This window comes from Trichechus manatus, unplaced genomic scaffold (assembly GCF_000243295.1).
Source record: "Trichechus manatus latirostris isolate Lorelei unplaced genomic scaffold, TriManLat1.0 scaffold00025, whole genome shotgun sequence".
In the NCBI taxonomy this organism is placed as follows: domain Eukaryota; kingdom Metazoa; phylum Chordata; class Mammalia; order Sirenia; family Trichechidae; genus Trichechus; species Trichechus manatus.
This window is the reverse complement of record NW_004443961.1, coordinates 576,260-602,875: the sequence shown is the minus strand read 5'-3', so window position 1 is coordinate 602,875 and position 26,616 is coordinate 576,260. Positions and strand designations below refer to the sequence as shown.

Sequence of the window (26,616 nt, the reverse complement as noted above, 5' to 3'; positions counted from 1 at the left end):
CGATTCCAAGTTGGGTGACCTTTTTTTAAAAAACCTGTGGTAAACTATAATAAGCTGAACCACTTTAACCATTTTCCAGTATACACGTCAGTGGCACTTAGTACATGTGCAACACTGTGTAACCATCACCACTAACTAATTCCAGAACTTTCTCAGCATCCCAAACAGAAACGCGGTACCCATTAAACAGTAACTCCATAACCCCTGGTAACCTCTATTTGACCTTCTGTCTCTATGAATTCACCTATTCTAAATACTTCATTGAAGTGGAATCATAGAATATGCAGCGACGTGAAACACCCAGCTTTTTATACCTTTAGGATGAGTACTTAATTCTGTGTATCTTGTTTTGTTCTTTAGTAAAAACACTGGACACAATAAAATACCAGAGCCAAAAAGCCAAGGGGCAAAACAGAAAGTGCCAAGGAATACGGCAAAGGTATCCCTGTTAACATCTAAGATTCAGGGTAACTAGCAGGTAAGATCCAGGATAACGCCTGCCTTACACAGTCGCTCTTTCCGAAGTGAAATGTACAGACCACCGTGTAACGGCCAGGGTGACTGAGCCTGTGGTATTCCTGCCACCACCCATCTGTCAGTTCGTCACAATGTGGTGGCTTGCACGTTTGCTAAAATGCTGGAAGCTATGCCACCAGTACTTCAAATACCAGCAGGCTCACTCAGAATGGACAGGTTTCAGCAGAGCATCCAGACGAAGACAGAGTAGGAAGAAAGGCCTAGTGATCTACGTCCAAAAACTAGCCAATGAAAACCCTACGGATAACAACAGAACGCTGTTCGACATCGTGCTGGAAGATGAACCCTTTAGGCTGGAAGGCACTCAAAACACACACTGTCACAACAACGGACTTGAGCACACAAAACATTGTGAAGATGGTGCAGGACCAATGATTCTTTCAGGTGATATGGGGTCACCACGAGTCAGAGCTGACTCAACAGCAAATAACAACAACATGGTATAACTGAATTTATGAAATAGGAAAACGTATTAATAACATAGCACTTAACTTGTACTCAGAAAACATATCTCCAGAAGAAAAAGGAAAAGAAAAGAAAGCTCTGAAAAGCAACTATTTTACTTACCTGGTGGCACAGTGGTTAAGTGCTCGGTTGCTAACCAAAAGGTCGGTGGTTCGAACCTACCAGCCGCTCCATGGGAGAAAGATGTGGAATTCTGCTTCTGTGAAGATTACAGCCTTGGAAATCCTATGGGGCAGTTCTATTCTGTCCTATAGGGTTGCTATGAGTTGGAATCAACTTAATGGCAATGGGTTTGGTTTTTTTTGAGTTTTATACCTGGATACTGTTTACCTGGACTGGTCACCTGGTATCTTAGGCTGGGTTCTCTACAGAAGCAAAACCAGTGAAGTGTTTTGAGAGCGAGAGAGAGAGAGTTAACTCAAGAAAATGGCTCAAGCAGTTGTAGAGGCTGGCAAGTCCCAAGTCCACGGCTCAGGTGTCAGGCTGGAGGCTTCTCCTGACTTACAAAGTTGCAGGGGCTGGCAAACTCACGATCCACAGGTCAGACAGCAGGCTGCTGGCTCACAGGCTGCAGAGGCTGATGAATCCCAAGACTGGCAGGCAATACCGCAGGCTGCTGGCTCAAGTCCCAAGAACCGGAGGTCAAATGATGACAAGCCAGGTGCAGTATCCAGAATAAGGGCGAGCACTGTGAGAGTATCCGCACATACTGGGTACAGGCTACACCCCTGAGGAAACTCCCCTTAAAAACTGACTGGCTGATCATATTAGATCACATCATGGAAGTGATTACATGACATTACTTATGCGAGATTGCAAAATGGAAAATAATTACATCAGATCACAAATGGAGAATAATCACATCATTACACAACTGCCAAGCTACATAACTGCCAAACCCCTGAGAATCATGGCCAGCCAAGGTGACACACAACCTTAACCATCACACCTGGCTATCTACTTTGGGTCTCAAATTACTACTGTCGTGACTTTAACGGCCACAGCGACAGAGCCAGATACAGGGCATGAACACAGGCTGTGAGTCAGAGGCCTGGGTTTAAATCCAATGCTGCCACTTACACACGTGTGACTCTGAGCAAGTTATCGAGTCTCAGCTTCCTTGTAAGTAAAGTTGGGAGAAGAGTTTCTATTTTATAGGGTTGCTATAAATATTAAACGAGCATATAAATTATAAAAGCAGCTGACACAATGCCTGGCACGAGGGGGCGCTCAATAAACGAGAGCTGTTATTAGTAATCATTATTACTATTGTCACTGCCTCTGAAAACGTAACGTCAAAGAGCCGGGAATTAAACAAACTACCAACTTAAGGGTCAAAGCCAAAAGCCCTGCCCGGCTCTCCCATCTACACACACGGGAACTCAAGAAAAAGCTACTGACGACCTGCGTGGACCCTTGGTTTGAGAAATACCACTTGTTCCTGCCCTCCTGGCTCCCGGTAACACAAACTAACGTGAGAATTACATTTCTTTGCTTAATCACCCTTATTACGCTTTGCTTTTTTTCAGTTCTACCCACCTTTTCCCTGTCCCTGGATGCTAGCTTTGTTCTCTAACTCCCCTCCATGGCTGTAAATAATCTCTCTCCCTCTGTTATATTACCTTTCAAATATTTATAGACTGTTATTCTGCTTCTCACCAGGCCATACATCATTTTTGTTGCCCTTCTCTGGATTCTCTCTAGTTTATCTACGTCTTTTAGAGAAAAACAAACCCCAGGTGCTTCAGCATGGAAACAGCATACCCAAAGCTAACAACCCCAAACCGCTAAGGCCCCTTCCTCAGAAGCCACTTAAAAAAAATTCTTTGATGTGCTTCTCACTCCTTTCCCCTGTAATTCTTAATTCCATCTGTCAGATAATAAGCGAGGGGGAGGGTGATGAAGGAAGTGAGGGCCACCGCCATGGAGTGGTGAGCGGGATGGGGTGGGATGGCTATGGACAGCCCATGCCTGTCTCAGACGCCATCATCAACGTGCCAGCGAGGGCTTACGTGTGATGTCCGCTGCTCCCACTTGCTAATTCCTCGCCCACCACTGCCTGCTGCACCAGTATGATCAGCAGAGGAGTGTCCTCAAGGCTCCTTCCGAGCTTTTTCTTTTGCCTCTAATGAAAAACCTGACGCTATTTTCAAATAAACACAGGTTTGGGAGTGTCTTTTAAAAATGACAAATCTAAAAATAAGCCATTGGTGGTTAAGCAGTAGAATTCTCTCCTTCCACGCAGCTGGCGTGGGTTTGATTTCCAGCCAGTGCGTCTCATGCACAGCCACCACGCGTCTGTCAGTGGAGGCTTCTGTGTTGCTGTGATAAACCGGTTTCGATGGAGCTTCCAGACTCAGACAGACTAGGAAGACAGGCCTGGTAATGTACTTCTGAAAATCAGCCAGTGAAAACCCTATGGATCACAATAGTCCAATCCGCAACAGATCACTGGGATGGCGCCAGACCACGCGGCGTTTCCTTCAGTTGTACATGGGGTCGTCATGAGTTGGGGGTCGACTTGACGAAAGCTTCAACGTCAGCTAACATCCTCAATATCAGTAGAGCCCCTTAGCAGTGGACGGCAGCGAGATCCATGGACAGAGAATGTCCTCACGCTTCCTCCTGAAGGTGGTCATACTGAAGTGTCTGGAATCTTACGACACTCCTCTGTCCCCCCACAGAGCTGCACTGATGTCCCTGCTCTTACTCGGATGTGCATGTCCTGAGGGCGTCTAAATACGTGTCTCTGAGCTTTTGAGGGGAAATCAAAGAACTGACAGCACTTTACTGATTTCTCTGAAGGTTACTTCCCAATCTCCGAGTTCTGCCTATTCATGTGGTTACACAACACTCCCAACTCCTGTTGCAGAGGACAAGAGGCACACGCTGGAAGCGATGCCACCAGTATTTCCATAACAATCGAGTCACCCAGGTTTCAGTGGAGCTTCCAGACTAACACAGAATAGGAAGAAAGGCCTGGCAATCTACTTCTGAAAAATCAGTCATTGAAAACCCTATGAAGCACAGTTCTACTCTGACACATGTGGGGTCGCCATGAGTCAGCACTGACTCAACCGCAACTGGTTTTGGCATGTCCTGTGCCAAGAACAGTGTCAGCCCAATGCAGTCACTCACTCATGAACGGATGAACAAGTAGAAAAACAGAAGGAAGAAAGGGATGGAAGGAATCTTGCTCAGACAGCAGACTCAGCAACAAAAACAAATTCAACTCAGTTCAGCAAATGTTTACTGGTGTTTAATGAATCCAATCTGCTTCACTGTATTAACACATATTCTAAATTTTAAAGAAGCCCCCAAAACTTGGGACCAGAATTTAGGGATAGGGCAAAAATAGGGAGTAGCTTTGTAAGTGCCGGAATCGATCCTGAAAGTCATCTGAGTATACACTGGACTGAAATGATATTGGATGGCTGAGCAATAGCTAAGAAAGCTTACTGCCAATAAACACCAACATCTGCTATAACACTGAATCGATACTTGCTCACGAAAACAAGCCAGCTACTAGTAATCTACTTAAGGAGTCTGACGTATTCGCTGCCGGAAAGCATGTTCATTGGTGTTGCACAGTGAGATCAGATTACCAAACCAAATGCATTGCCATCGAGTTGATTCAGACTCACGGTGACCCCATAAGACAGAGTAGAACTGCCCCATAGGGTTTCCAAGGAGTGGCCGGTGGATTCGAACTGCCGAACTTTTGGTTAGCAGCTGTAGCTCTTAACCACTGTGCCACCAGGGCTCCAAGACCAGATTAGCAAGGGTGAAGTCCGCCTCCAGACATAGGAGACCTGACTGAACGGAGTTGACGGGTAATCTGGTTCAGCAACGGTGATCAATATTTCTGTGAATTTTCTAAGGGGAGTCAAAAAGGGGTGTCACATTGAATTTTCCATAAGTTGAAAAGTAAGGTGAGCTCAGGGCAAGGCAGGAACGCAGATCTGCATGTCTCCTTGGGACAAACCGCAAGAGGGGCCCTGACGAACCAACCACCAGGGGGCCAGCAGCTAGAGCCACAGGGGCCCACGGGCCCTGCTCTGCTCTCTCTGCTTCAACACACCACATAAGAGCACCCCCGGGCTCAGAGCCCACATCACCTGAGAGGTGCAGAATTTATTTAAAAAAAAAAAGAAAGAAAAACAACTGCCATCCAGTCAACTCTGACTTAATGGCATCTGTGTGTGTCAGGGTTGATCTGTGCTCCACAGCGTTTTCAGTGGCTCATTTTTCAGAAGTAGATCACCAGGCCTTTCTTCCCAGGCACCTCTGGGTGGACTTGAACCTCTAACCCTTGGGTTAGCAGCCAAGCACACTAACTGTATGCACCACCCAGCAACTCCATAGAATTTCTTTTTAAATACTATTTTATCGTGTTTTCAGGTGAACGTTTACACAGCAAGTTATGTTTCCGTTTAACGATTATTACACATACTGTTCAGAGGCACTGGTTACAATTTTCACAATGTTTTAACATTCTCATTAAATCCCTTCTGGATCTTTTGCTTCCAGTCATCTGGTTTCCTTGTCCCCTTACCCTTCATCTTTGCTTTACAGTAATTGTTGGCCATTTGCTTTCATATAGATGATTTTGTAAAGGTGCGGAGTACGTACTGGTGGTATTCCTTATTTTATCAGCCAATCTGTTATTTAGCTAAAGGTGCCCTCAGGGAGAAGTTTCGGCTCAAGGTTTGTGAATTATCTCAGCACAACAGTCTCGGGGAGTCCTCTAGTCTCAACCGGTCCAGTAAGTCTGGACTTTTTAAGAATTTGAGTTCTGTTCCACGTTCTCCTCCTCTTCTATCAGGATCCATCTATTGTGGCCTTGTTTACAACAATCATTAGTGGTAGCCAGGCACCATCTAGTCCTTCTGGTCTCAGGGTAGATAAGGCCATGGTTCGTACAGGCTATTCATCCTGAAGACTAGTTTCCTCTTTGAGTCTTTGGTTTCCTTCTTTCTATTTGACTCTAGACAAGACGAGACTGACAGATGTATCTTACGTGGCCGCTCGCAAGCTTTTAAGACCCCAGACACTACTCACTCAGATTAGGATGTAGAACATAAATTTTGTGAATACCAACTGATTGAGTTGTCCCTCAAGACTATGGTCCTAAGGCTTCAAATCCAGAAATCCAATCCTGCAAGGTATTTGGTTGTGACTAAGAAGTATCCTTAACTGTGTCCCTTATGTGCTTTATTACATATACAAACACACATGCATGCACACATACACGTATATGCAAATACACATGGCTACATGTATATACACACACAAATACAGACTCCACAAAACTTATAGTATCGTGCATAAGATGTCAGTTTACATCTCCCTGGATGTCCCTGGGTGAATCTGAACCGCCAACCTTCAGGTTAATAGTCAAGCATAAACCAAATGCGCTACCCAGGAGCCCATCAATCAATAGTGCAGCTATAATTTTAAAAAAGGCCCCTTTGTGAACTGGTTTACTTCTACAATGTCCCTTACCCTGCAAACTATATGCGATAATGAGATAAAAGAGAAAAATTTTTAAAAGAATGAATATTAACATATTTCTAGTGATAATAAAATACAAACCTAAATAATCTCTCATCATCTAAGCCGGTCATCAACGAGAATCTCACTATTATCCATCTGTAGCATTTGCCAGGATGAAGGCATCTTACTTCTTAACTTAAAAAAAAAAAAAAAAAAACACCTTACATTTGGATTTTCTGGAACCCTCATCCATTGCTGCTGGAAATGTAAAACGGTGCAGCCACTTGGTAATACAGTCTGGTAGCTCCTCAAAAAGTTAAAAAAGAGTTCGCATGTTGTTGTTACTGCTGGGTGCCGTCGAGTCGATTCCAACTCATAGGGACCCCATGTGACGGAGCAGAACTGCTCCATAGAGTTCTCGTGATTGTAATCTCTGTGAAAGAGGATCGCCAGGTCCTTCTCTCGTAGAGCAGCTGGGTAGGTTCTAAACACCAACCTTTCAGTTAGCAGCCAAGAGCTTAACCATTGCACCACCAAGGCTTCTTGAGTTAACATAAGACCCAGAAATTCCACTTCTAGGTATATACTCAAAACAAATGAGATATATGTCAACACAAAAAATTGTACACAACTGTTCATAGCAGCATTATTCACAATAATCAGAAAGTGGAAATCCAAATGTCCGTCAACTGAGCAATGGATAAATAAAATGTGGTATATCCATGTTGCTGTCGTTAGGTGCCACGGAGCCAGTTCCGACTCACAGCAACCCTACGTACAAGAGAATGAAACACTTCCTGGTCCTGTGCCATCCTCACAATCGTTGTGATGCTTGAGCCCATTGTTGCAGCCACTGTGTCCATCCATCTCATTGTGGGTCTTCCTCTTTTTCGCTGACCCTTTACTTTACCAAGCATGATGTCCGTCTTCAGGGACTGGTCCCTCATGATAACATGTCCAAAGTACATGGGAAGAAGTCTTGCCATTCTCCCTTCTACGGAGCATTCTGGCTGTACTTCTTCCGAGACAGACGTGTTCTTCTTCTCGCAGTCCACGATATATTCAATACTCTTTGCCAACACCGTAATTCAAAGGCTTCAGTTCTTCTTTGGTCTTCCTGATTCAGTGTCCAGCTTTCACATGCATATGAGGCGACTGAAAACACCATGGCTTGGGTCAGGTGCACCTTAGTCCTCAAGGTGACATGTCTGCTTTTTAACAGTTTAAAGACGTCCTTGCAGCAGATTTGCCCAATGCAATATGTCATTTGATTTCCTGACTGCTGCTTCCATGGGCGTTGATTGTGGATCCAAGTAAAATGAAATCCTTGACAATTTCCATCTTTTCTGTTTATCATGAGTCTGAACTGACTCGACAGCAAATGGTTTGGTGTTTTTGGTTTAGGGACATAGAAAGTGACTGCTAATGGGTTCAGGGTTTCTTTACAGGATAATAAAACCACTCTAAACTCAGACTGTTATGATGGTTCCACAAACCTGGGAATTTACTAATCAACAATGAATTGTATACTTTAAATGGGTAAATTGTACCATATGTGAATTATACCAAGACGTTCAAAACGCAAGTTTTTAAACATTCAGGTACATTTTTAAATATCACAAAGAAAAACTGCACATTGAACAACAACGATCCTACTCTCTAGTGTCTGAGCTGGGCTCATGATCACAAGTTACTGTTTTAAAACAACTTCAAGTTTAACTATCATTATTCATTCGTTCAGCAAAGATTTACTGACCATCTACCAGAAAGCTGAAGCGCCTGGGTTGTGCACACGGTTACTGTGTGTTAGGGATTGAGGTATCTGTCAACTTGGCTAGGCCATGATTTCCACTATCATGTGAACTGTCCACCATTTTGTCATCTGATGTGATTTTCCCATGTGTAGTAAATCCTGTCTCTATGATGTGATGAGATGGGATTAGTGGCAGTTATGTTAATAAGGCAGGACTCAATCTACAAGATTAGGTTGTATCTTAAGCCAATCTCTTTTGAGACATAAGAAAGAGAAGAGAACACAGAGACATGGAGACCTAATACCACCAAAAAAGAGTGCTGGGAGCAGAGCGCATCCTTTGGACCTGGGGTTCCTGCACTGAGAAGCTCCTAGACCAGAAGAAGATTGATGACAAGGACCTTCCTCCAGAGCTGACAGAGAGAGAAAGCCTTCTCCTGGAGCTGACTCCCTGAATTTGGACTTCCAGCCTCCTAGACTAGGAGAGAAAAAACTTACGTTTGTTGAAGCCATCCACTTGTGGTATTTCTGTGATAGCAGCACTAGATAACTTAGACAATGTGCTTGGCTGCTAACCAAGAAGTTGGAGGTTTGAGTCCACTCAGAGGCCTCTTGGAAGAAAGGCCTGGCAATCCACTTTGGAAGAATTGGCCACTGAAAACCCTGTGGAGCACAGTTCTACTCTGACACATGTGGGGTCACCATGATTCGGGGTCGACTCAACAGCAACTGGTAACCGGTACTACAAAGCCAGGTACTGTGCTACGCACAACATGAATGAAGTGAGAAATAAAATGCAATCCCTATCCTTAAGGAAAGGAGCCCTGGTGGCAAAACAGTTACGCACTCGGCTGCTAACCAAAAGGTCAGCGATTCAAACCCACCAGCAACTACTTGGCAGAAAAGACCTGGAGATCTGCTCCCATAAAGATTACAGCCTAGGAAACCCTACGGGGCGACTCTACCCTGTCACATGGGGTCTGTTATGGATTGAATTAGGTTGCCTAAAAAATATGGGTCAACTTGGCTAGGCCATGATTCCCAGTATTGTGTGACTGTCCACCATTTTGTCATCTGATACGATTTTCCTGTATGTTGTAAATCCTACCACTATGATGTTTATGAGGTGGGATTAGGGGCAGTTAAGTTAATGAGGCAGGACTCAGTCTACAAAATTAGGTTGTGTCTTAAATCAATCTCTTTTGAAATATAAAAGAGAGAAGTGAGCAGACACACAGGGGGACCTCATACCACCAAGAAAGCAGCACCGGGAGCAGAGTGCATCCTTTGGATCCTGGGTTCCTGCGTGCAGAAGCTCTTAGACCAATGAAGATTGCTGACAAGGACCTTCCTCCAGAGCCAACAGAGAGAGACAGCCTTCCCCTGGAGCTGGCACCCTGAATTCGGACTTCTAGCCTACTAGAGTGTGAGAGAATAAACTTGTTTGTTGAAGCCATCCACTTGTGGTATTTCTGTTACAGAAGCACTAGAGAATTAAGGCACAGTCGCTATCAGTCGAAATCAACTCAACAGTACCCAACAACAACAACATCCCTAAGCAAATTACATTTTCACAAGGGAGACATACATGTAAACTGATTAATGACTGTAAAACGCTTTTTATATGTTTTATACATGCTGTTATAAAACTAACTTGTGATGTTAAACCCTTTATTCACATTGTTGTGGCCCTAGATGTGTGCCAAATTTCCTTTCTAGGCAAAGGTGGATTAGTAGCTTAACCTCCTGTGTACTCTGTTGTTGCAACTGCTTTACTGGGATACTGTCCACAGAGCACTTCCGGCAAACCTATTACATGGCTGTATTTGACGCGTAAGCAAAGACTGACCTTAAAACAAAATAAGATGGATTGAGATCCTATTTAAAACAACAAGCTAGCAAGACCAAGACCGTAATCTGAAGTGTTTTCTTTCACTCAAGCCTTCAACTGTTGCTTCAGTTTAAGACGCTTTGTTTTGTTGGATACCCTGGAAATTTCTTCAGCTCGCAAACTGAAATTTGTGACTGCTTTCATCTGAAAGCTTTTTTTAAACCAAATATCAAACTGGCGTATAAAACCAATGCAGTTCATCTCTCTTACGGGCTCAGGATCCTCCCAAGGAAACTCCCAATCCAATCTGGGTCACGTGTTTTGATTGCTCATCTGAATGCAGTGCTTCCACCTATACAGTATTGGAAAACCACAAGGATAAAACCGAAATGTGTTTTCTACTGAAATAACTCAGCCTCTTCCGTTGTTAATTTATCAGCCACCTTTCTGACTGTAAAAACAAGTCCATTTTCAAAGACCACGTCTCCCATTTGAAGCACATACGCTCTCAGAAGCTATACAAGGAAGCGTGTTTCCCTACTGGTGTGTTTTCTCAGGCTTCCTGCTGAGGTGGAAGAGCTGCTGAGGCAGAGAATGCAAGGGAGGGTCTCTCCATTGTTGGGCAGGCCTGGCTGAGGACTCCCACAGTGGAAGAGGCCAGAGGAGGCAGGGGCAGTGGGGGAAGGCCAGAGGGTGGGGGTGGTTCCATCGGGGGGAGCCAGCGTGTGTGGGGGTGGAAGTGCAGGGTGCCCCAGGAGGGAGGGGCCCGGGGAGATAACATTCAGGTCCTCACTGACAAAGAACACATGTGCAGAACCAAATGCTCTACAATGCAACCCTTCATCTGACAGGCCTCACAGTGAGAACTGGGCAAGACAGCGCTTCCCTGGCGGCCCAGGGAGCTGGAGGAAAAGCAGAGGACAGAATACAGCAGAGGGGCCCAAATTTACAAAGAAGAAGACCCGTGAAATTTGTTTTTAAGTCAATTGATAACTTTTGAAATTAAAAAAAAAATTTTTTTATGCTGAAATTAAAACACACACAAATGCTGAGATTGCTATTAATTTACTGTCATTTATTTATAGCCAAAAATGGAGCCCTGGTGGTGCAGCGGTTATGAGCTTGCCTGCTAACCAAAAGGTCAGCAGTTCAAATCCACCAGCTGCTCCTTGGAAATCCTATGGGACAGTTCTACTACGTCCTATAGGGTAGCTATGAGTCGGAATCAACTTGACAGCAATGAGTTTTACAGCCAAAAGTGCCCATCTTTTTTTTTCTTGGGCGCCCCAAAAATGGCTGGGAAGAAAATTCTGGCTAATCAACAGTGCACCTGCTAACTATTTCTAATAGAAGATCCTGCCAGTGTAAGAAAAAGCAATGAACAGAGTATTCCTTCAAAAAGATCTTTCTTCCCCAGTGATACCCACAATCATAGATGGAAGATACACCCAGCATTCAAGAACGCTGGTCAATGGCTAAGGGTCGTGGAGATGTTCTTCTAACAGACCTAATCCTACTCAGAGAGGTTAGTTCTCCAGTAAGTGAAAATAACGTCTTGGTAAATCCACTTTCCTTTGAATTCGGCCCATAAATCTAGGCAATAATTCTTGGGCAATTCTCACTCTTCTTTCCAGAGCCAAAGAAGATAACTAAGAGACTTCAAGGACACAGAAATCTACCAAATTTCACTACGCTGTGGGAAACCTCGTGGCATAGTGGTTAAAGCTATGGACTGCTAATTTAAAGGTCGGCAGTCTGAAACCACCAGTGGCCCAGCAGGAGAAAGATGTGGCAGTCTGCTTCCATAGAGGTTTACAGCCTCGGAAACCCCATGGGGTCGCTATTAGTCAGAACCCACTCAAAGACAGTGGGTTTGTTTGTTTTTTAACTGACCTGTTGGAGCCGTGGTAGCACAAAGGTAAAGCGCTTGGCTGCTAACCACTGGCTGCTAACCGAAAGGTCAGCGGTTCAAACCCACCAGCTGCTGTGGGAGAAAGATGTGGCAGACTGCTTCCATAAAGATTACAGCCTTGGAAACTCTATGAGGCAGCTCTACTCTGTCATATGGAGTTGCTGTGAGTTGGAATTGACTCGACGGCAACGGGTTTGGCTTTCTGGTTACTGACCTATCAGACACCAAACATAAGGTATCAGAAAGCAGGAAGTAAGTGCCATGCACTGCGTAGCAGGCTGGTAAAACCATTGCTGTCAAGTTCATTCTGATTTACAGTGACCCTAGAGGACAGAGCAGAACTGCCCCATAGGGTTTCCAAGGAGCAGCTGGTGGATTTGAACTGCCGACATTTTGGTTAGCAGTCGAGCTCTTAACCACGGCGCCACCAGGGCTCCACAGCAGGTTAGTAGGATCCACTATTCCATGGCAACTCCTACAACTTTCTCCTCTCACGAAATCATTTCAAATCCTGGCCTTCCACATCTACACAATGGACTAAAAACAAAAACCAAATCAGTTGCTGTTGCGTTATCTCCGACTCATGGCAACCCCAAGTGTGTCAGAGTAGAACTGTTCTCCTCAGGGTTTTCAATGGCTAATTTTTCAGAAGCAGATAACCAGGCCTTTCTTCCAACGTGTCTCTGGGTAGACTCAAACCCCCAACCTTTCAATCGTGTTAACCATATCCACCATCCAGGGACTCCATACAATGGAATACTGGGCCATTAAAAATACACATCTATGTATTCTGACATGAAAAGATCTCCCAGGTCATTATATGAGTGGGAACAGGACACTCCTGTTATTAGATATGTACATAAAAAGCGAAAGAAAAAGTGAAACAGGCACATAAATTTGTACACACAGTGAATAAGTCTGATACGGTGTGGAAGAGAACTGCAGGTTGAGGATGGAAGAACAATTACCTTTTACTGAATACTCTTTTGTACCCTATAAATGTTTTCCATACATCTGCATAAAGTTAAAAATTATTTTAAATAAATCTGTCTCTGAAAAATTAAAATTAGCTACATAATTGTTAGTTGCCAGCAAAGAATCTGGGCTCCATTCACTGCATGAAAACTTCAAGACTCTCTCTCCCTCTGACTGTCTCTCTCTGTATATCTACATAGTTAAACTCTACTGGCACGTCTGTTTTGGCTCATATCCCAACTCATTCCCCAAAGTTATCAATCCCAAGTCAAGGGGTCTGGCAGAAACCCTGTGAACAATGACTGGTACAGACTACTTGTGTCCCCTCAAAATATGTGTGGAAGTCCTAACCTTTGCACCTGTAAATATGACCCTGTTTAGAAACTGGGGGTTTCTTTTCTTATGCTAATGGGGTTATACCAGCATAGGGTGGGTCCTAAATCTAATCACTTCTAAGTGATGTCTTATAACAAAAGCAGAATAGACAGAGAGACACGCACACGGGGGAAGACAGATGTCATGTGAGGATCATCTACAAGCAAAGGAATGCCAAGGATAGCCAGCAGTCACCAGAAACTAGGAGAGGCTGTCTTAGTCATCTAGTGCTACTGTAACAGAAATACCACAAGTGGATGGCTTTAGAAACAAATTTATTCTCTCTCAGTCTAGAAGGCTAGAAGTCCAAATTCAGGACGCCAGCTCCAGGGGAAGGCTTTCTCTCTCTGTCAGCTCTGGAGGAAGGGCCTCGTCATCGATCCTCCACTAGACTAGGAGCTTCTCACTGCAGGGACCCCAGTCCAAGGGATGCACTCTGCTCCTGGCACTACTTTCTTGGTGGTATGAGGTCCCCCTGTGTGTCTGCTCGCTTCTTTCATATCTCAAAAGAGACTGACTTAAGACACAACCTAATTTTGTAGACTGAGTCCTGCTTCATTAACTTAACTGCTCTAATCCCACCTCATAAACATCACAGAGGTAGGATTTACAACACACAGGAAAATCATATCAGATGACAAAATGGTGGACAATCACGGGATACTAGGAATCATGGCCTAGCCAAGTTGACACACATTTTTGGGGGACACAATTCAATCCATCACAGAGGCCTATAGAAGGAATCGACACAGCCAGGACCTGATTTGGACATTTCGCCTCCAGACTGTGAGGAACAAACTTCTGTTCTTTACAGTCACCCACGTGTGGTATTTCTGTTACAGCGGCACGGGGAGACTAAGGCAATGACCACCCATGGCTTCTCCCCTCAGAGCCAAGCTGGCTAATGGAACCAGAGAACCATGTTTCTGTGCAAGGTACGGCCTCCTGCGGCGATGCCTCCCCACCCACACCTGGGCGAACGCCTACCACGTACTAGGGCTTTGATGTTCCCCTTCCCTTTGAGGTTTAAGACTGCAGAATGGCTCCCAGACCCGTTAGCTCCAGAGGCAAAGGAAGGGGAACTGGTCACATACTTCTTGACCCTGAACCTTCTGTCCTGCTCCCAACTGTCTTTAGTTTGTAACTTTCCCTATCGCCACTGAAATACCCTGCGAGAACATCTTTGTCGTCCTGAACTCCTTCTAGCCTGAAGGGCTTCCGTAAAGCTCCACTAGCTTGTCACATCGCCTCCCTTCCACAGAGGTGAACCTGGGGACATCAGGCAAGACCCGAGTCCAGCCTCTGCGCCCTGCAAAATGCTGGCAGTGGTGGTGTTTCCTCCCCCTGACGATGGGGGCTGCAGCCTTCTGGGCCGAGAAGGACAGGGGCTTTGGCCCCTAACATTGTTCCTAACTGCCCTCTAGCCCTAAATCCCTTCAGAGGATTAAACCCCAACCCCAGAACAAGTATAATTATCCACCTTCCAAGGAAACAAGGCAACTGGTCCCCCAGCCTCTCTTCGCAGGCAAGTAAACCCTGGAAAACCCACGAGCTTTGGGACCAGACAGGCCAGGATCAAATCCCAGCTCAGCAGCTTTATTCTGCGGCAGTTTCCCTACCATGCGCTGACTTGGTTTCCCAATCTGTAAACGGGGATACTAACACCTACCTCCTGAGATGTCTGTGAAAAGCAAATGATCAAACCCACTGCCATCAAGTTAATTCCAACTCATAGTGCCCCTATAGGGTTCCCAAGGCTGTAAACCTCTATGGAAGCAGACTGCCACATCTTTCTCCTGCAGAGCCACTGGTGGTTTTGAACCGATGACCTTCCGGTCAGTAGTCGATCACTTTAACCACTGCGCCACCAGGGCTCCTTTATAAGTCACTGGGGAAATGCAAATCAACACCACAATGAGATACAACTTCACACCTACTAGGATGGCTATCAAAAAAGAGAAAAAAAAAACAAATGTTGGTAAAGACATAGAGAAACTGGTATCCTTGCTGGTAAGAATGTAAAATGGTACATCCGCTGTGGAAAATAATTTGGCAGTGCCTCAAAAAATTAACATAAAAGTATCATATGACCCTATAATTCCACTCCTAGATATATACCCCGAAGTGTAGACACCAAAGATTTTAATAGATATTTGCACAGGAGTGTTCACAGCAGCACTGTTTACCACAGCCAGAAGGTGGAAACAACCCGTATCCATCAACAGATGAACGGCTAAACCAAACGTGGCCTTATCCACATACTGGGGTACTCCTCAGCCACGAAGAGAAATGAAATCTTGACGCGTGCTATGACATGGATGAACCCTGAAAACACCACGTTAAATGAAATAAGCCAGACACAAAAGGCCCCCGTTTGTATCCAGTGTCTAGAACAGGCAAACTCACTGATACAGAAAGGAGAGCTTACCAGGGGCTGGGGGAGGGGAGAGTGGGGAGTTATTGCTTAAGGGGCAGAGTTTCTGTTTGGAATGACGAAAAAATTTTGGAAATAAAATGTTAATGGCTGCAAACACTGTGAATATAATTAATACCATCGAACCGTACACTTCAAAATGGTTAACTGCACAGTTTATGTTATATATGTATTTTATTGCCAAAAAAAAAAAACCCTCCCTTAAAAAACATTCAAACTGGTGACTCCCCTTCGGAACCCTAGCACTGGGACCCGCATTTATTCCTGACACCCCCAGTTCTCATCTCAGTCTGACAACTAAGGTCCACCAGATCAGCCCTGACCCAGCATTACTTGGCCATTAAATTTTAAACACATCTTAAAATCCCGAAGTGTAAAGGGCATAATTCTGACGGACAGAATCCAATCCCTCCTTCCTAAGAAAAACAAGGTTTGAAAACTGTGGTAAATACAAGAGCAATCGAGGGGAGGGAAAAGAGTATCCGTCCCTTTGTTAATTTCCGAATCTATGGCTCCAGTAACACACACAGAGCCAGACAGACACAGCCTACCTGCAATGCAGGGACCAGGGTTCCGCCTGTCACCTGCTTACCTTCTCCTTCTTCTTTTAACGGCCAAGATTCACAGGGCCTTCAAGAGCCCTCAGAGACCCCCTTGCTCATTTCGGAGAAGAGGAATCCAAAGGCCCAGAGAGTTTAAGTGACTTCTCCGAAGTTGCACAGCTAGTTAACAACACACAGTTAAGCAACTTCCACCTGGTGGTTAAGCCCAGCAGACAGGCAACTCACGAGAGCTTAGTTAAGGGAGCACCACACTGCCAAGCTGTACTTCATACAGTCTTGGCAGGGTCTCTGCGTGGTGCAAGCAGCTAATGCACCCACTGCTAACTGAAAGGTTGAGGGTTCAAGTCACCCAGAAGTACCTTGGAACAAAGGACTGGTGAGCTACTTTCAAAAAATCAGCCACTGAAAACCCTGTGGAGCACAGTTCTACTCTGACACACAGGGGGTCACCATAAGTGGGAGGTGACTCGATGGTAACTAGTGGGTTGGGTGGTTAGCAGGGACTGAAGACATTCTGTGATTCTCAGTACATGGAACTCCCAGAAGCAACAGGAAGCCACAGGTCTCTGGTGGACTTCTTAGCGCTCAATGCTGCCCAGGGGAAGCTTCTCGGAGACAGATATGTTTTATATCTGCATTGTCCAATATGGTGATGTCTAGCCATGCATGGCTACTGACAGCTTGAAATGTGGCTAGTGCAACTGAGGAACTGAATATTTTAATTTTATTTCACTATAATTAATATAAGAAGCCCTGGTGGTGCAGTGGTTAGGTGCTTGGTTGCTAACCAAAAAGCTGGCGGCTTGAACTCACCAGCTACTCTGAGAGAAAAGAGGTGACTGTCTGCTTCCATAAAGATTACTGCTTCGGAAACCCTATGGCGCAGTTCTGCTCTGTCCTATAGGGTTGTTATCAGTCGGGATCCACTCGACACCAATGGGTTTGGTTTGGGTAATTCACATAAATTCAGAATGCCATGCGTGGCCAGCGGTGTCCATACTGGAAGGTCCAAACCTAGAACACTGTGATTTGAGGGGTAATCTGGAGACCCACGCAGTAAACACAGTGCACCCTGCAGGCCAATGGACTGATTCAGACACCAGTTCTCTACCCCTGGCCAGTCACTTTAAACTTCCTGCATCTCAGTTTTGACAAGTGTACGAAGGGGTGCTGTTTTCTCACAGGGTCACCCGGAGAATGAGGTCAATGAATCAGTACACACAAAGTCCCTCGGATGAGGCAGTGCTGGCTCAGGGGGAGAATTCTTGCCTTCCGTGTGGGAGACCCTGCTTCGATTCCTGGCCAATGCAACTCAAGCATAGCCACCACCTGGCTGGCAGTGGAGGCTGGCATGTTGCTGTGATGCTGAACAGGTTTCAGCAGAGCTTCCAGACTAAGACGGGCTAGGAAGAAAGGCCGGGTGATCTACTTCTGAAAATCAGCCAATGAAAACTCTGCGGATCACAACAGTATGATCCACAAGGGATCACGGGGATGGCGCAGGACCAGGCAGTGAGTTTATGTCAATGAGGGAGGAACAATTTGGAAAAGAAGGGTGAGAATGCTGGCAGAACTCGAAGAATGTAATCAACGTTATTGAGTTGGACAGGTGGTAATTGTTAAATCTGGTGTATGTTTTACCACCAAGAAAAGCCTCCAGGCTGTAAATGCCATATGTGCCCCAATCAGTCCCCAGACTCTGGTTTTGTGGACGCAGCCCTGACCCTCCCCCCGGCCCAGCCCAGCCCCCCCCCCGTCACCTGGGGCCGCAGTGGTGGGGGTGCTGGCGGGCACAGGCGGCTGCGAGGAGCCACTGCTCTCGGTCATCAGGCACGGGTTGCTGCCACTGTTCTCTCTCTTGACCAGCAGCTCGGCCGCGCTGGGCAGCGGGATGGGGTGGCTGATCCCCAGCTCCTCCTCCTGGGCTTGCTGCCTCCTCAGGGCCACCTGGAAGCACAGGGCGGCAGTCACCCTCCAGCACTGCAGGATCACTTGTGCAGCTTTCCAAAACCACAGCAGCCCCCACCCACCCCCGGGTCACAAGTCACAGGCTCCGGGGCAGAGGTCTGGGAATTTCTAAAAACTGTTTAAACTGTCAGGTAACCGTTAGCTTTCCCCGATAGAGCATCTGGCCTGCAGTAGTGCTCAAATAATGTTTGTGGCCCAAAAGAACTGAAAGCAGGGACTCAAACAGGTACCTGTACACCAAGTGTTCACGCAGTACTATTCACATTAGCCGAAAGGTGGAAACAACCTAAGTGTCCATCAACAGATGGACGGATCAAACACCATGTGGTCTATCAGACGATACAATATTAGTCAGCCATAGAGACAAACAAGGTCCTGATACGTGCTACGAACACGCTGAGTGGAACAAGTCAGTCACCCAAGGACAAATACTATATGATCCCATTTATATGCAACATCTAGAGGAGACAAACGCATAAACACCACATCTTCTTAGTGGCTACCAAGGGCAGGCAGGAGGGAAGGGAAAGGAAGACACAACCCTCAGGGGACACTGAGCTTTTGTTAAGCGTGATGACAAGGTTCAGGACTGGTTAATGGTGATGGCTGAACACCATGATGAACATATTTAATGAACAGTACATGAAAGCTTGTTGAAATGGCTTGTCACCTATATAATTACCACAATAAATATATTTTAAAAACATTATACTGAATGAAATTAGCCAGACACGAAAGGACACACATTGTATGATCTCAGTTACATGAAATTCCTACAACAGGCAAATGCGCAGAGACCAAAGTGTATCAGTGGTTAGGAGGGGCAGGTGGCTGGGGGCAGCAGAGGGTACTGCTTAAGGGGTACAGAGTTTCTGTGCAGGGTGATGAAAAAATTTGGAAATGGATAGTAGTGATGGTCGCACATGGTGGACGTAATTAATGTCACTGAATTGTACCCATAAAAATGGCTGAAATGGCAAATGTTTGTCATATATGTTTCACCAGAATAAAAAATTTTTTTTTTAAGTTTGTTAAATGAAATGAGTGTGTCGAGTAACAGGATGTCAGTTTGGCCAGGGAAGATTAGGAAATATGTACAGTCAGCCAAGAGTTCAATCTGAAAAGCAGAAAAAGGCAGAAGCAGTGATAGACCAGGAAGGAAGGAGAATGGGACCACTCACTCCTTTTTTCCGCTCCACAATATGTAAAAAGCCTCTGTACCGGGCACAGCAACCAGTAAGATACGGCAAGATTCGGTTAGATCCTGAGGTACCAACTGCTGGAAAGCAACTATAAGGCACGGCTAACTGTGATAAACAAGCAGTCCTACAGAAGACATTCAGAGGCAGAAAGTTCTTCAACACGTCAGAGTCAGCCAGAGAGATGGTGTCTGACAGGGTCTTGAAGAAGAGGACGAGCAGGACTTGGAAAGGCAAGTCCATGATGAACAGAGAACAAGCCGGAAAATGGAAACAGGGTGGGCAGGAGAAGCAGAGGCTGTTTAGGCTACTGTGCAGAGCTGTCTCCTTGGATGGAGGCAGCATGTGGGGGAAGTAATGGGGGAAGAGGCTGGAAGCTGATGTCTGGGAAAAGTTACCGGAAGAGGGAGAGCCTGGAAGTGGGAAGCAGCCAGAGGACTGGGTGTATGAGGCAGGGTGAGCCCACACTGGGAACTAGAAAGGCCGTAACACCCCTAAGAAACCCTTCATGGGCCCTCTTCAATTTCTCTCCTCTTAAATGATACTGTTAACGGTTTTTTTTTTTTTTTGGCGGGGGTGGGGGTAAAAAAAAAGGTTTATAAGAAAGAAAATATTGTTCGCTTACTACTTAATAATAAAAAAGAGGCTTGATGAAATTGACTATTGGTGATAATGAAGTAAGAAAATAAAGTATCTATGTCTCAGAGGCCCAAGTACAAGTCAAAAGTTGACAATAAAATGGTAAATCACTTCACACTCACTAAAATAACTATAATTTAAAAAAAAAAAAACACCAGAAAACAACAGGTATTACAAGGATGTGGAGAAACTGATATCCCCATCCAAATTTTCATCCAACTTTTAGCTGGTGGGATTGTAAAATGGTGCAGCCCTTATGGAAAACAGTTGGCAGTTCTTCAAAAAGCTAAACATAGAACTACCATATGATCCAGCAATTCCACTCCTAGGTATATACCCAAGAATTGAAAGCAGGGATTCCAACAGATACTTGTATACCAACGTTCACTGCAGCACTACTCACAATAGCCAAAAGGTGGAAACAACCTAAATACCCATCAACAGATGAATGGATTGGATAAAAGAAACGGTTCATTATGGAATATTACTCAGCCATTAAGAGAACAGAATTCTAACACACGCTACAACATGGATTAACCTTGAAAACATCATGCTAAGTGCCATCAGTCAGTCACAAAAGGACAAACAGCGTGTGATCCCACTCACATGAAATATCTAGAAAGGCAAGTGTACAGAAATCAAAGTTTATCAGTGGTTATCAGAGCCAGGTGGGTAGGCAGGGAAAAGGAGAACTCACGGCTTAGGGGACACTGAGCTTCTGTTAGCGGGGATAGAAAAACATCTGGGCGTGGATAATGGTGATGGATAAGAAGCATGATGAACATAATTAGTGCCACTGAATTATACATGTGACGACTGTTGAAATGGCGAATGTTTATTATTAGAGATATATTTACCACAATAAAATAAAAAAATTCATCACACGCACAATCACAACTCATACACTGTTTTAGCAAATCTGTGGTTTAAACTTAGAAAGCTGATTAATGTGGAATTAACTTTACTCCTAACAAAAGTAGTTTTCAATTTAGAAAAACTAATCTTAAATAATCAATTATTTAAGGTTAAATAATTAAAGTCTTGGACTTTCTATTAGTAACCAAGAGGCTTCGAGACAGAATATTAAGGGTTTGACCAATAATAATAATTAATTAATGAAAAACCTCTTAAGTATGTTATTGCATACTTATACCCAGATTTACACAAACCTCATTCATACAAAAAATGCACAGGGTATCAAATACTGCATATGCCAACGACACTTTTACAAAAAACACCTCCTCTCCAGGATTTTTCTTTAGAAAATATTATTTGAGAAGGGGGTGAATTGATTAAAAATGCAATTATTTCAGAATCATCTCTAAAAGGAATTGCAAAGTATTTTAGAATGACCAAAAATTGTTTTGACACGGATTTTTACGAATGTATCTACCACAGCACAAGCCTTCAGATGTGGAAAATACTGAAATTTCATACTCTTAATGTAATCCTGTTACTTTTGTCCTTAACATAGCAAACAGCCTTATTCAAAATTGGCACCTCTAGTCTGATGTTTTTGTTGAATGTTGAGCGAATTGCCACCCTCGAACATACCCAACGACTAAATGTCCAGAATATTTTTCTAGCTACAAATATAATTTAAATATCCATAACTGTTTTCAGTAAGCTCATTGTGGTGCATCGTAAGGCTACACACAGTACATTCTTTTCATCCACTACCGTTCAAGCTAAAAGTCTATAAAGAAACCAAGAAAACAACTATATTTTCATGTCTGCACTTCTAAGCTGCGAAGCCAAAATAAATCTAGTTTAAAACACATTTTTAAAACCTTGAGGTACATAAAAACTCCACCCTCTTTAACGCCAAGGCTTCGTGCAGTCTCGTTGTCTGCGTTCTTATCTAAAACATTTCCTATGGAGGATATTTACACCTTCCTAATCAAAAGTAGCACATGCTTAGTAAACATTTCTTTGGTATCTTTTCATTTTAAATAACCTGTTTGAAAAAAATGAAACAACTTTTAGCTGGAAAGAATGTATTTATTCGCTTCTAAAAATCCTAGTAGGATTACCCACGGGGTTAACTATTTCCGTTAACATGTTGAATTACTAACTTGCTTTATGAAATGGTTTTATTTTTAACTAAAAAAGATAAAGCCTCAAACCCGCGCCTACTCCTCCCGCCCCTTCGCATATACTTTAAAACTCTTCAGTACGCTTTAAAATATAATTCACACTTAAATAACTTACGTCCAGACCGCAAAAGTAAAACTTAAAAAAGCTAATAAAATTTCCAGCTCAAAATGGCTGAGGCGCCGGCCGACCCCCTGGTCAACACCAAAAGGGCGCCAACGCCGCGCCGGCGTCCATTGCATGGACTTTTCCAGAAAAACGACCAAGGCGGCTCCCAACCGTGAACTGGCGAAAGGCAGCCCCGCGGAGTCCCCGTTCACCGAACCCAAGAGCGCGGGGAGGGGCACCCCAAGAGGTTCTGTGCGGGGCGGGATCAGGGAGCCCCGGGAGGAGCGAACCCTCCCCCCAGCAGGAAGAGCCCCTCATCTCCGCTTGGCCGGCAGAGGCGGAGATGTCGAGGACCCTCGAGCAGTGTAAGCTCCGCAATCCTCTGCTCGGCGGAACCGGAGACCCTCGAGCTGGGCGAACCCTGCCACTCTGCTGGAGGATGGGAACAGGGGTCCGGGGACCCTGAGAGAAGAGAACCTTCAACTTCCTGCTCCGCAGGCGAGGCCAGAGATCCTGGGGAGCCCTCCCCCCACCTTCCGCCCGGTGGAGAAAGCCTCTACTGGGGACCGGGCGAGCGACTCCGGAGACGCCAAAAGGGGCGACCTCCGCAGCTCGCTCTCAGCGCGCAGCTCGGAGAAAGCAGGAGCCTCAGCGCGCAGGATGGGGCGCTGCTGGGAGCAGGGCCAAGCATCACGCGGCCGTCGGGGTGCCGCCGGGGGACCTCGCCCAGCGCCCGGGGCTGCACCCGGCCGTTGGGGTCGTCGGGGAGCCTCGCCCAGCAACCAGGACTGTACCCAGCAGTCGGGGGTCCCGCGCGCCACCCGGAGGGACCTCGCCCAGAACCCGGGGGTGCCCGGACCGGCACTCACCTGCGCGGCCATCACGCGCTGCCTTTCGGCGATCAGGTTGCACTTCTTGCACTGGCAGTCCCGCCACATGCAGAAGCGCTTGTGGCCCTTTAGCGGCGACGCGTAGCCGTGGTTCCTACAGCGCGCGCACTTGGGCAGCCGCGGGGACTTCTTGCCCGCCGCCCCGGAGCCAGCACCGCCGCCGCCCCCGGCGCCCGCCGCCCCCAGCAGCGGCCCGGCCGCCTTGCCGAAGCCCCCGGCCTTGCCCTGCGGCGCGGGTCCCGGGGCGTGCGGGGCCTCCGCCGGGGCTGGGGGCTTGCTGAAGGCGTCGTCGTTGGGCATGGTGGCCTGAGGAGAAGCGGAGGGACCTCCGGCCGCCTCTCCGGCCCGGAGACGGCTGCAACGGCAGCACCCGACTGACGGCGAGGCCGCGAGGAGGAGGTGCGGGAGGCGTGTGCGTCGCAGCCGGAGGTGCAGCCCGAGTGGCGAGTCGGGACACGCAACGCCCAGAGGAGTGGGGGGTTGTACCCTTTTTTTTTTTTCTTTTTGGCGCGCCCGCCGCGCAGAACTTTTGGATACTTTTCAGAACGTTCCTGGGACAGAAAGGGCAAGGGAGGGCGCGAGGAGCGCGGCCCCGCCTCCCGTCCCCCAACTCCAGCAGCTGAGCTCCCGCCGCTTGCATGCATGCACGGCTGCAAGCACCCTGAGCGCTGCTGCAGGGCAGCTGCAAGCGCGCAGAGGAGTGCGAAGCGGCCCGGGGATGGGGTGACCCAGCTCCCTCCGCGGTGCCCAGGCGGGCTGCCAGAGCTCGTGCACCGAGGTAGCTGGGCCCCCTGGGTCATGCAGCTCACAGGAGGTGCAGACCGCCCTGTGAGGTCCTTGAGCTCCCCTCCCCGCCCCCCACCCCCAGCACCTTCTCCACGTTCGATGGTGCAGACCCCACCAGCTCGGAAGCCGGTTTTGCATGAGGCTAAGAACCTGGGAAGAGAGAAGGTTCTGCAGTTCCATCAGCAAATAAGACCCTCAGTGTAGGGGGCTCAAGCGCGCCAAACATGTCCAAGTGTGGGCCTTTCTGTTCTCCAATGACCCCTTCCTGCCTGGTGGTCGTTTGCTCATAAGACTTCCACCTCCTGGCTGCAGGTAACTTTCGGGTCTAAGGTTCCAGCGCTCGCTGCTTCTCGCCTCCAGTCCCTATGGCTTCTTGCCTTTCATGCCGCTCACTTAGGCTCTGCAGAGAGGTGAAACAGCATTTAAAAAACTTGTATGGGGGGGGCGGGGAGTAGATACATAGATGTAGACATTTATCAAAACTCATTCTGCACTTAAGGTCTGTGCATTCTACTGTATGTAATTATGCCTCCAAACAAACCAACAAAGCCACAACCATCGTCCAGTCTTCCCCAGGATTCCTATCTATAATCCCCCGTCCCCACCCCCACCCCTCATGCTCAGCATTTCCAAGGCAAATCTATCCCGAAGGCCTGCCCATGGTTTCTTCCTACGCCCCCACGTGTCCCCTAAGGCCAGCCCTCACCTCCTCTCTGAATCTCTGCAGCGACTGCCACTTGGTCTCTGCTTCTCTGCTCGTATCCTTCCGGTACCTTCCACGCACACATCAGCCAGACCCTGAAGTGGCTTGGTATTGCTTTCCGTATGAAAACCAGATGATACAGACCTCGGCTGGGTCCTCAAGCACTTCGAACGGTGTCCCTCCGCATTTCTTGGCCTCACAGGGTTACCTACCAACCAGCCTGCGTGAGTTCTCTGTTGGTTCTTTACCCGTGTCTCTGCTCAGTGCCACTTCCCCCCACCCCACCCCGACTGTCCTGCTGAGGCTGCTGCTAACCCCTTACCTCACTCTCCCAGCTTTTCATCAGTGTTAGTATTCAGGCTCCAAATTCTGGGCCCCAACCCTAGGGGCTAGGTCTCCAAAGCAGCACACTCATCCCACTTAGCTTCTCATCAAACGGTGATCCTGAGGCAGTCTCTTCCAGCAGGTTAGCACCCAAATCCTTTAATCTGCCTTTCCCATTCTTATCCTCTCAGGCCCCTCCCCTAGGTCCTTTCCCTCAGTCTGGATTTTCTCCATCAGTGCTCTTGCTCTGAAACATTATTTCCTAGAGAAGTTTCTAGGAGCCCCTGAGGGGTGCAAACAGTTAAGTGCTCGACTACTAACTGAAAGGTTGGCAGTTAGAATCCGCCCAGAGGCACTGCGGAAGAAAGGCCTGGTGATCTGCTTCCAAAAGGTCACAGCCTTGAAAACACTATGGAGCAAGGTCTTACTCTGCAACACGTGAGGTCGCCGTGAGCCAAGGCAACTGGTTAATTAGTTAGTTAAAGATGTTTCTAGCTTTATACGATACCTCATATCCTACCCATGAGGACAGCAATGCTCTTCCGGATCTTGTTAAATGATAACCACTAGTTTGCTCAGGAATATCTCTAAGTCTTCCACTAAAACATGCCAATTGTTATTATCCTCTATTTACTTTTCTTTTTCCGTATTTACATTTTAATACGTAAACTCGGGGCTGAGACATTCCCAAGGTCTAGTCTCATTTTAGGAGGGATCAGTCCCTGGAGAAGGACATCATGCTTGAAAAAGAGGAAGACCCTCAACGAGATGGATTGACACAGTAGCTACAACTATGGGCTCAACCATAACAACGATTGTGCAGATGGCACAGGACCAGGCAGTGTTTCGTTGTGCATGGGGTCACTAGGAGTTGGAACCAACTCCACGGCACCTAACAACAGCAGTCTCGTTTTAGAGAATGCAGTAGGTGCAAGAAGTAGCAGTTGACAAATCCCGGATTCCAGGGAGAATGTATGTTCACTATAATTACCACACCACTAGATTCTGTGATGGAGGGATTTAAGCCCTCAGGAAATTTGGGGCCTGGAATCTGTTAACTATTGAAACAAACAATGTTATGTTTAAGTTAATAGTCTAGTAGACCTTTTGTTCACAGACCACAGAGGAGATACGAGACGTGAGAAAGTCCGAGGAAGGTAGGTTGACCCCAAGAATGAACTGAGCCTCTACCCATACAATGGAATATTGTTTACCCATCAAAAGGAGTAAAGTTCTACTGATGCGGCTACTGCATGGATGAGCCTTGAAAACACTGTGCTAAATGAAAGAAGCCAGATTCAAAAGACCACGCATTGTATGGTCCCACTTATACAAAATGTTCAGAATAGGCAAATCGACGTTGTGTTGCTGTTAGGTGCCATCCAGTCCATTCTGACTCATAGCGACCCTATGCTCAACGGAACGAAACACTGCCCGGTCATCATTGTTGCTATGCTGGAGCCCATTGTTGCAGCCGCTGTGTCAGTCCATCTTGCTGAGGGTCTTCCTCTTTTTCACTGACCCTCTACTTTACCAGCATGATGTCCTTCTCCAGGGACGGATC

General features: G+C 46.4%; 1 protein-coding gene across 1 annotated transcript in view; it reads right to left on the bottom strand.

Annotated features, from left to right (window-relative positions):
• The window catches only part of DMRT1 (doublesex and mab-3 related transcription factor 1), a 146,428-nt gene extending 122,889 nt beyond the window's left edge, over positions 1–23,539 (bottom strand). The window contains exons 1-2 of the mRNA XM_004373467.1: positions 23,219–23,539; positions 18,102–18,288 (exon numbers count right to left, since the gene is read on the bottom strand). Coding sequence (XP_004373524.1) covers positions 18,102–18,288; positions 23,219–23,539 — 508 coding nt within the window. The remainder of the gene's footprint in view (positions 1–18,101; positions 18,289–23,218) is intronic.
• Between the last annotated feature and the right edge of the window lie 3,077 nt (positions 23,540–26,616).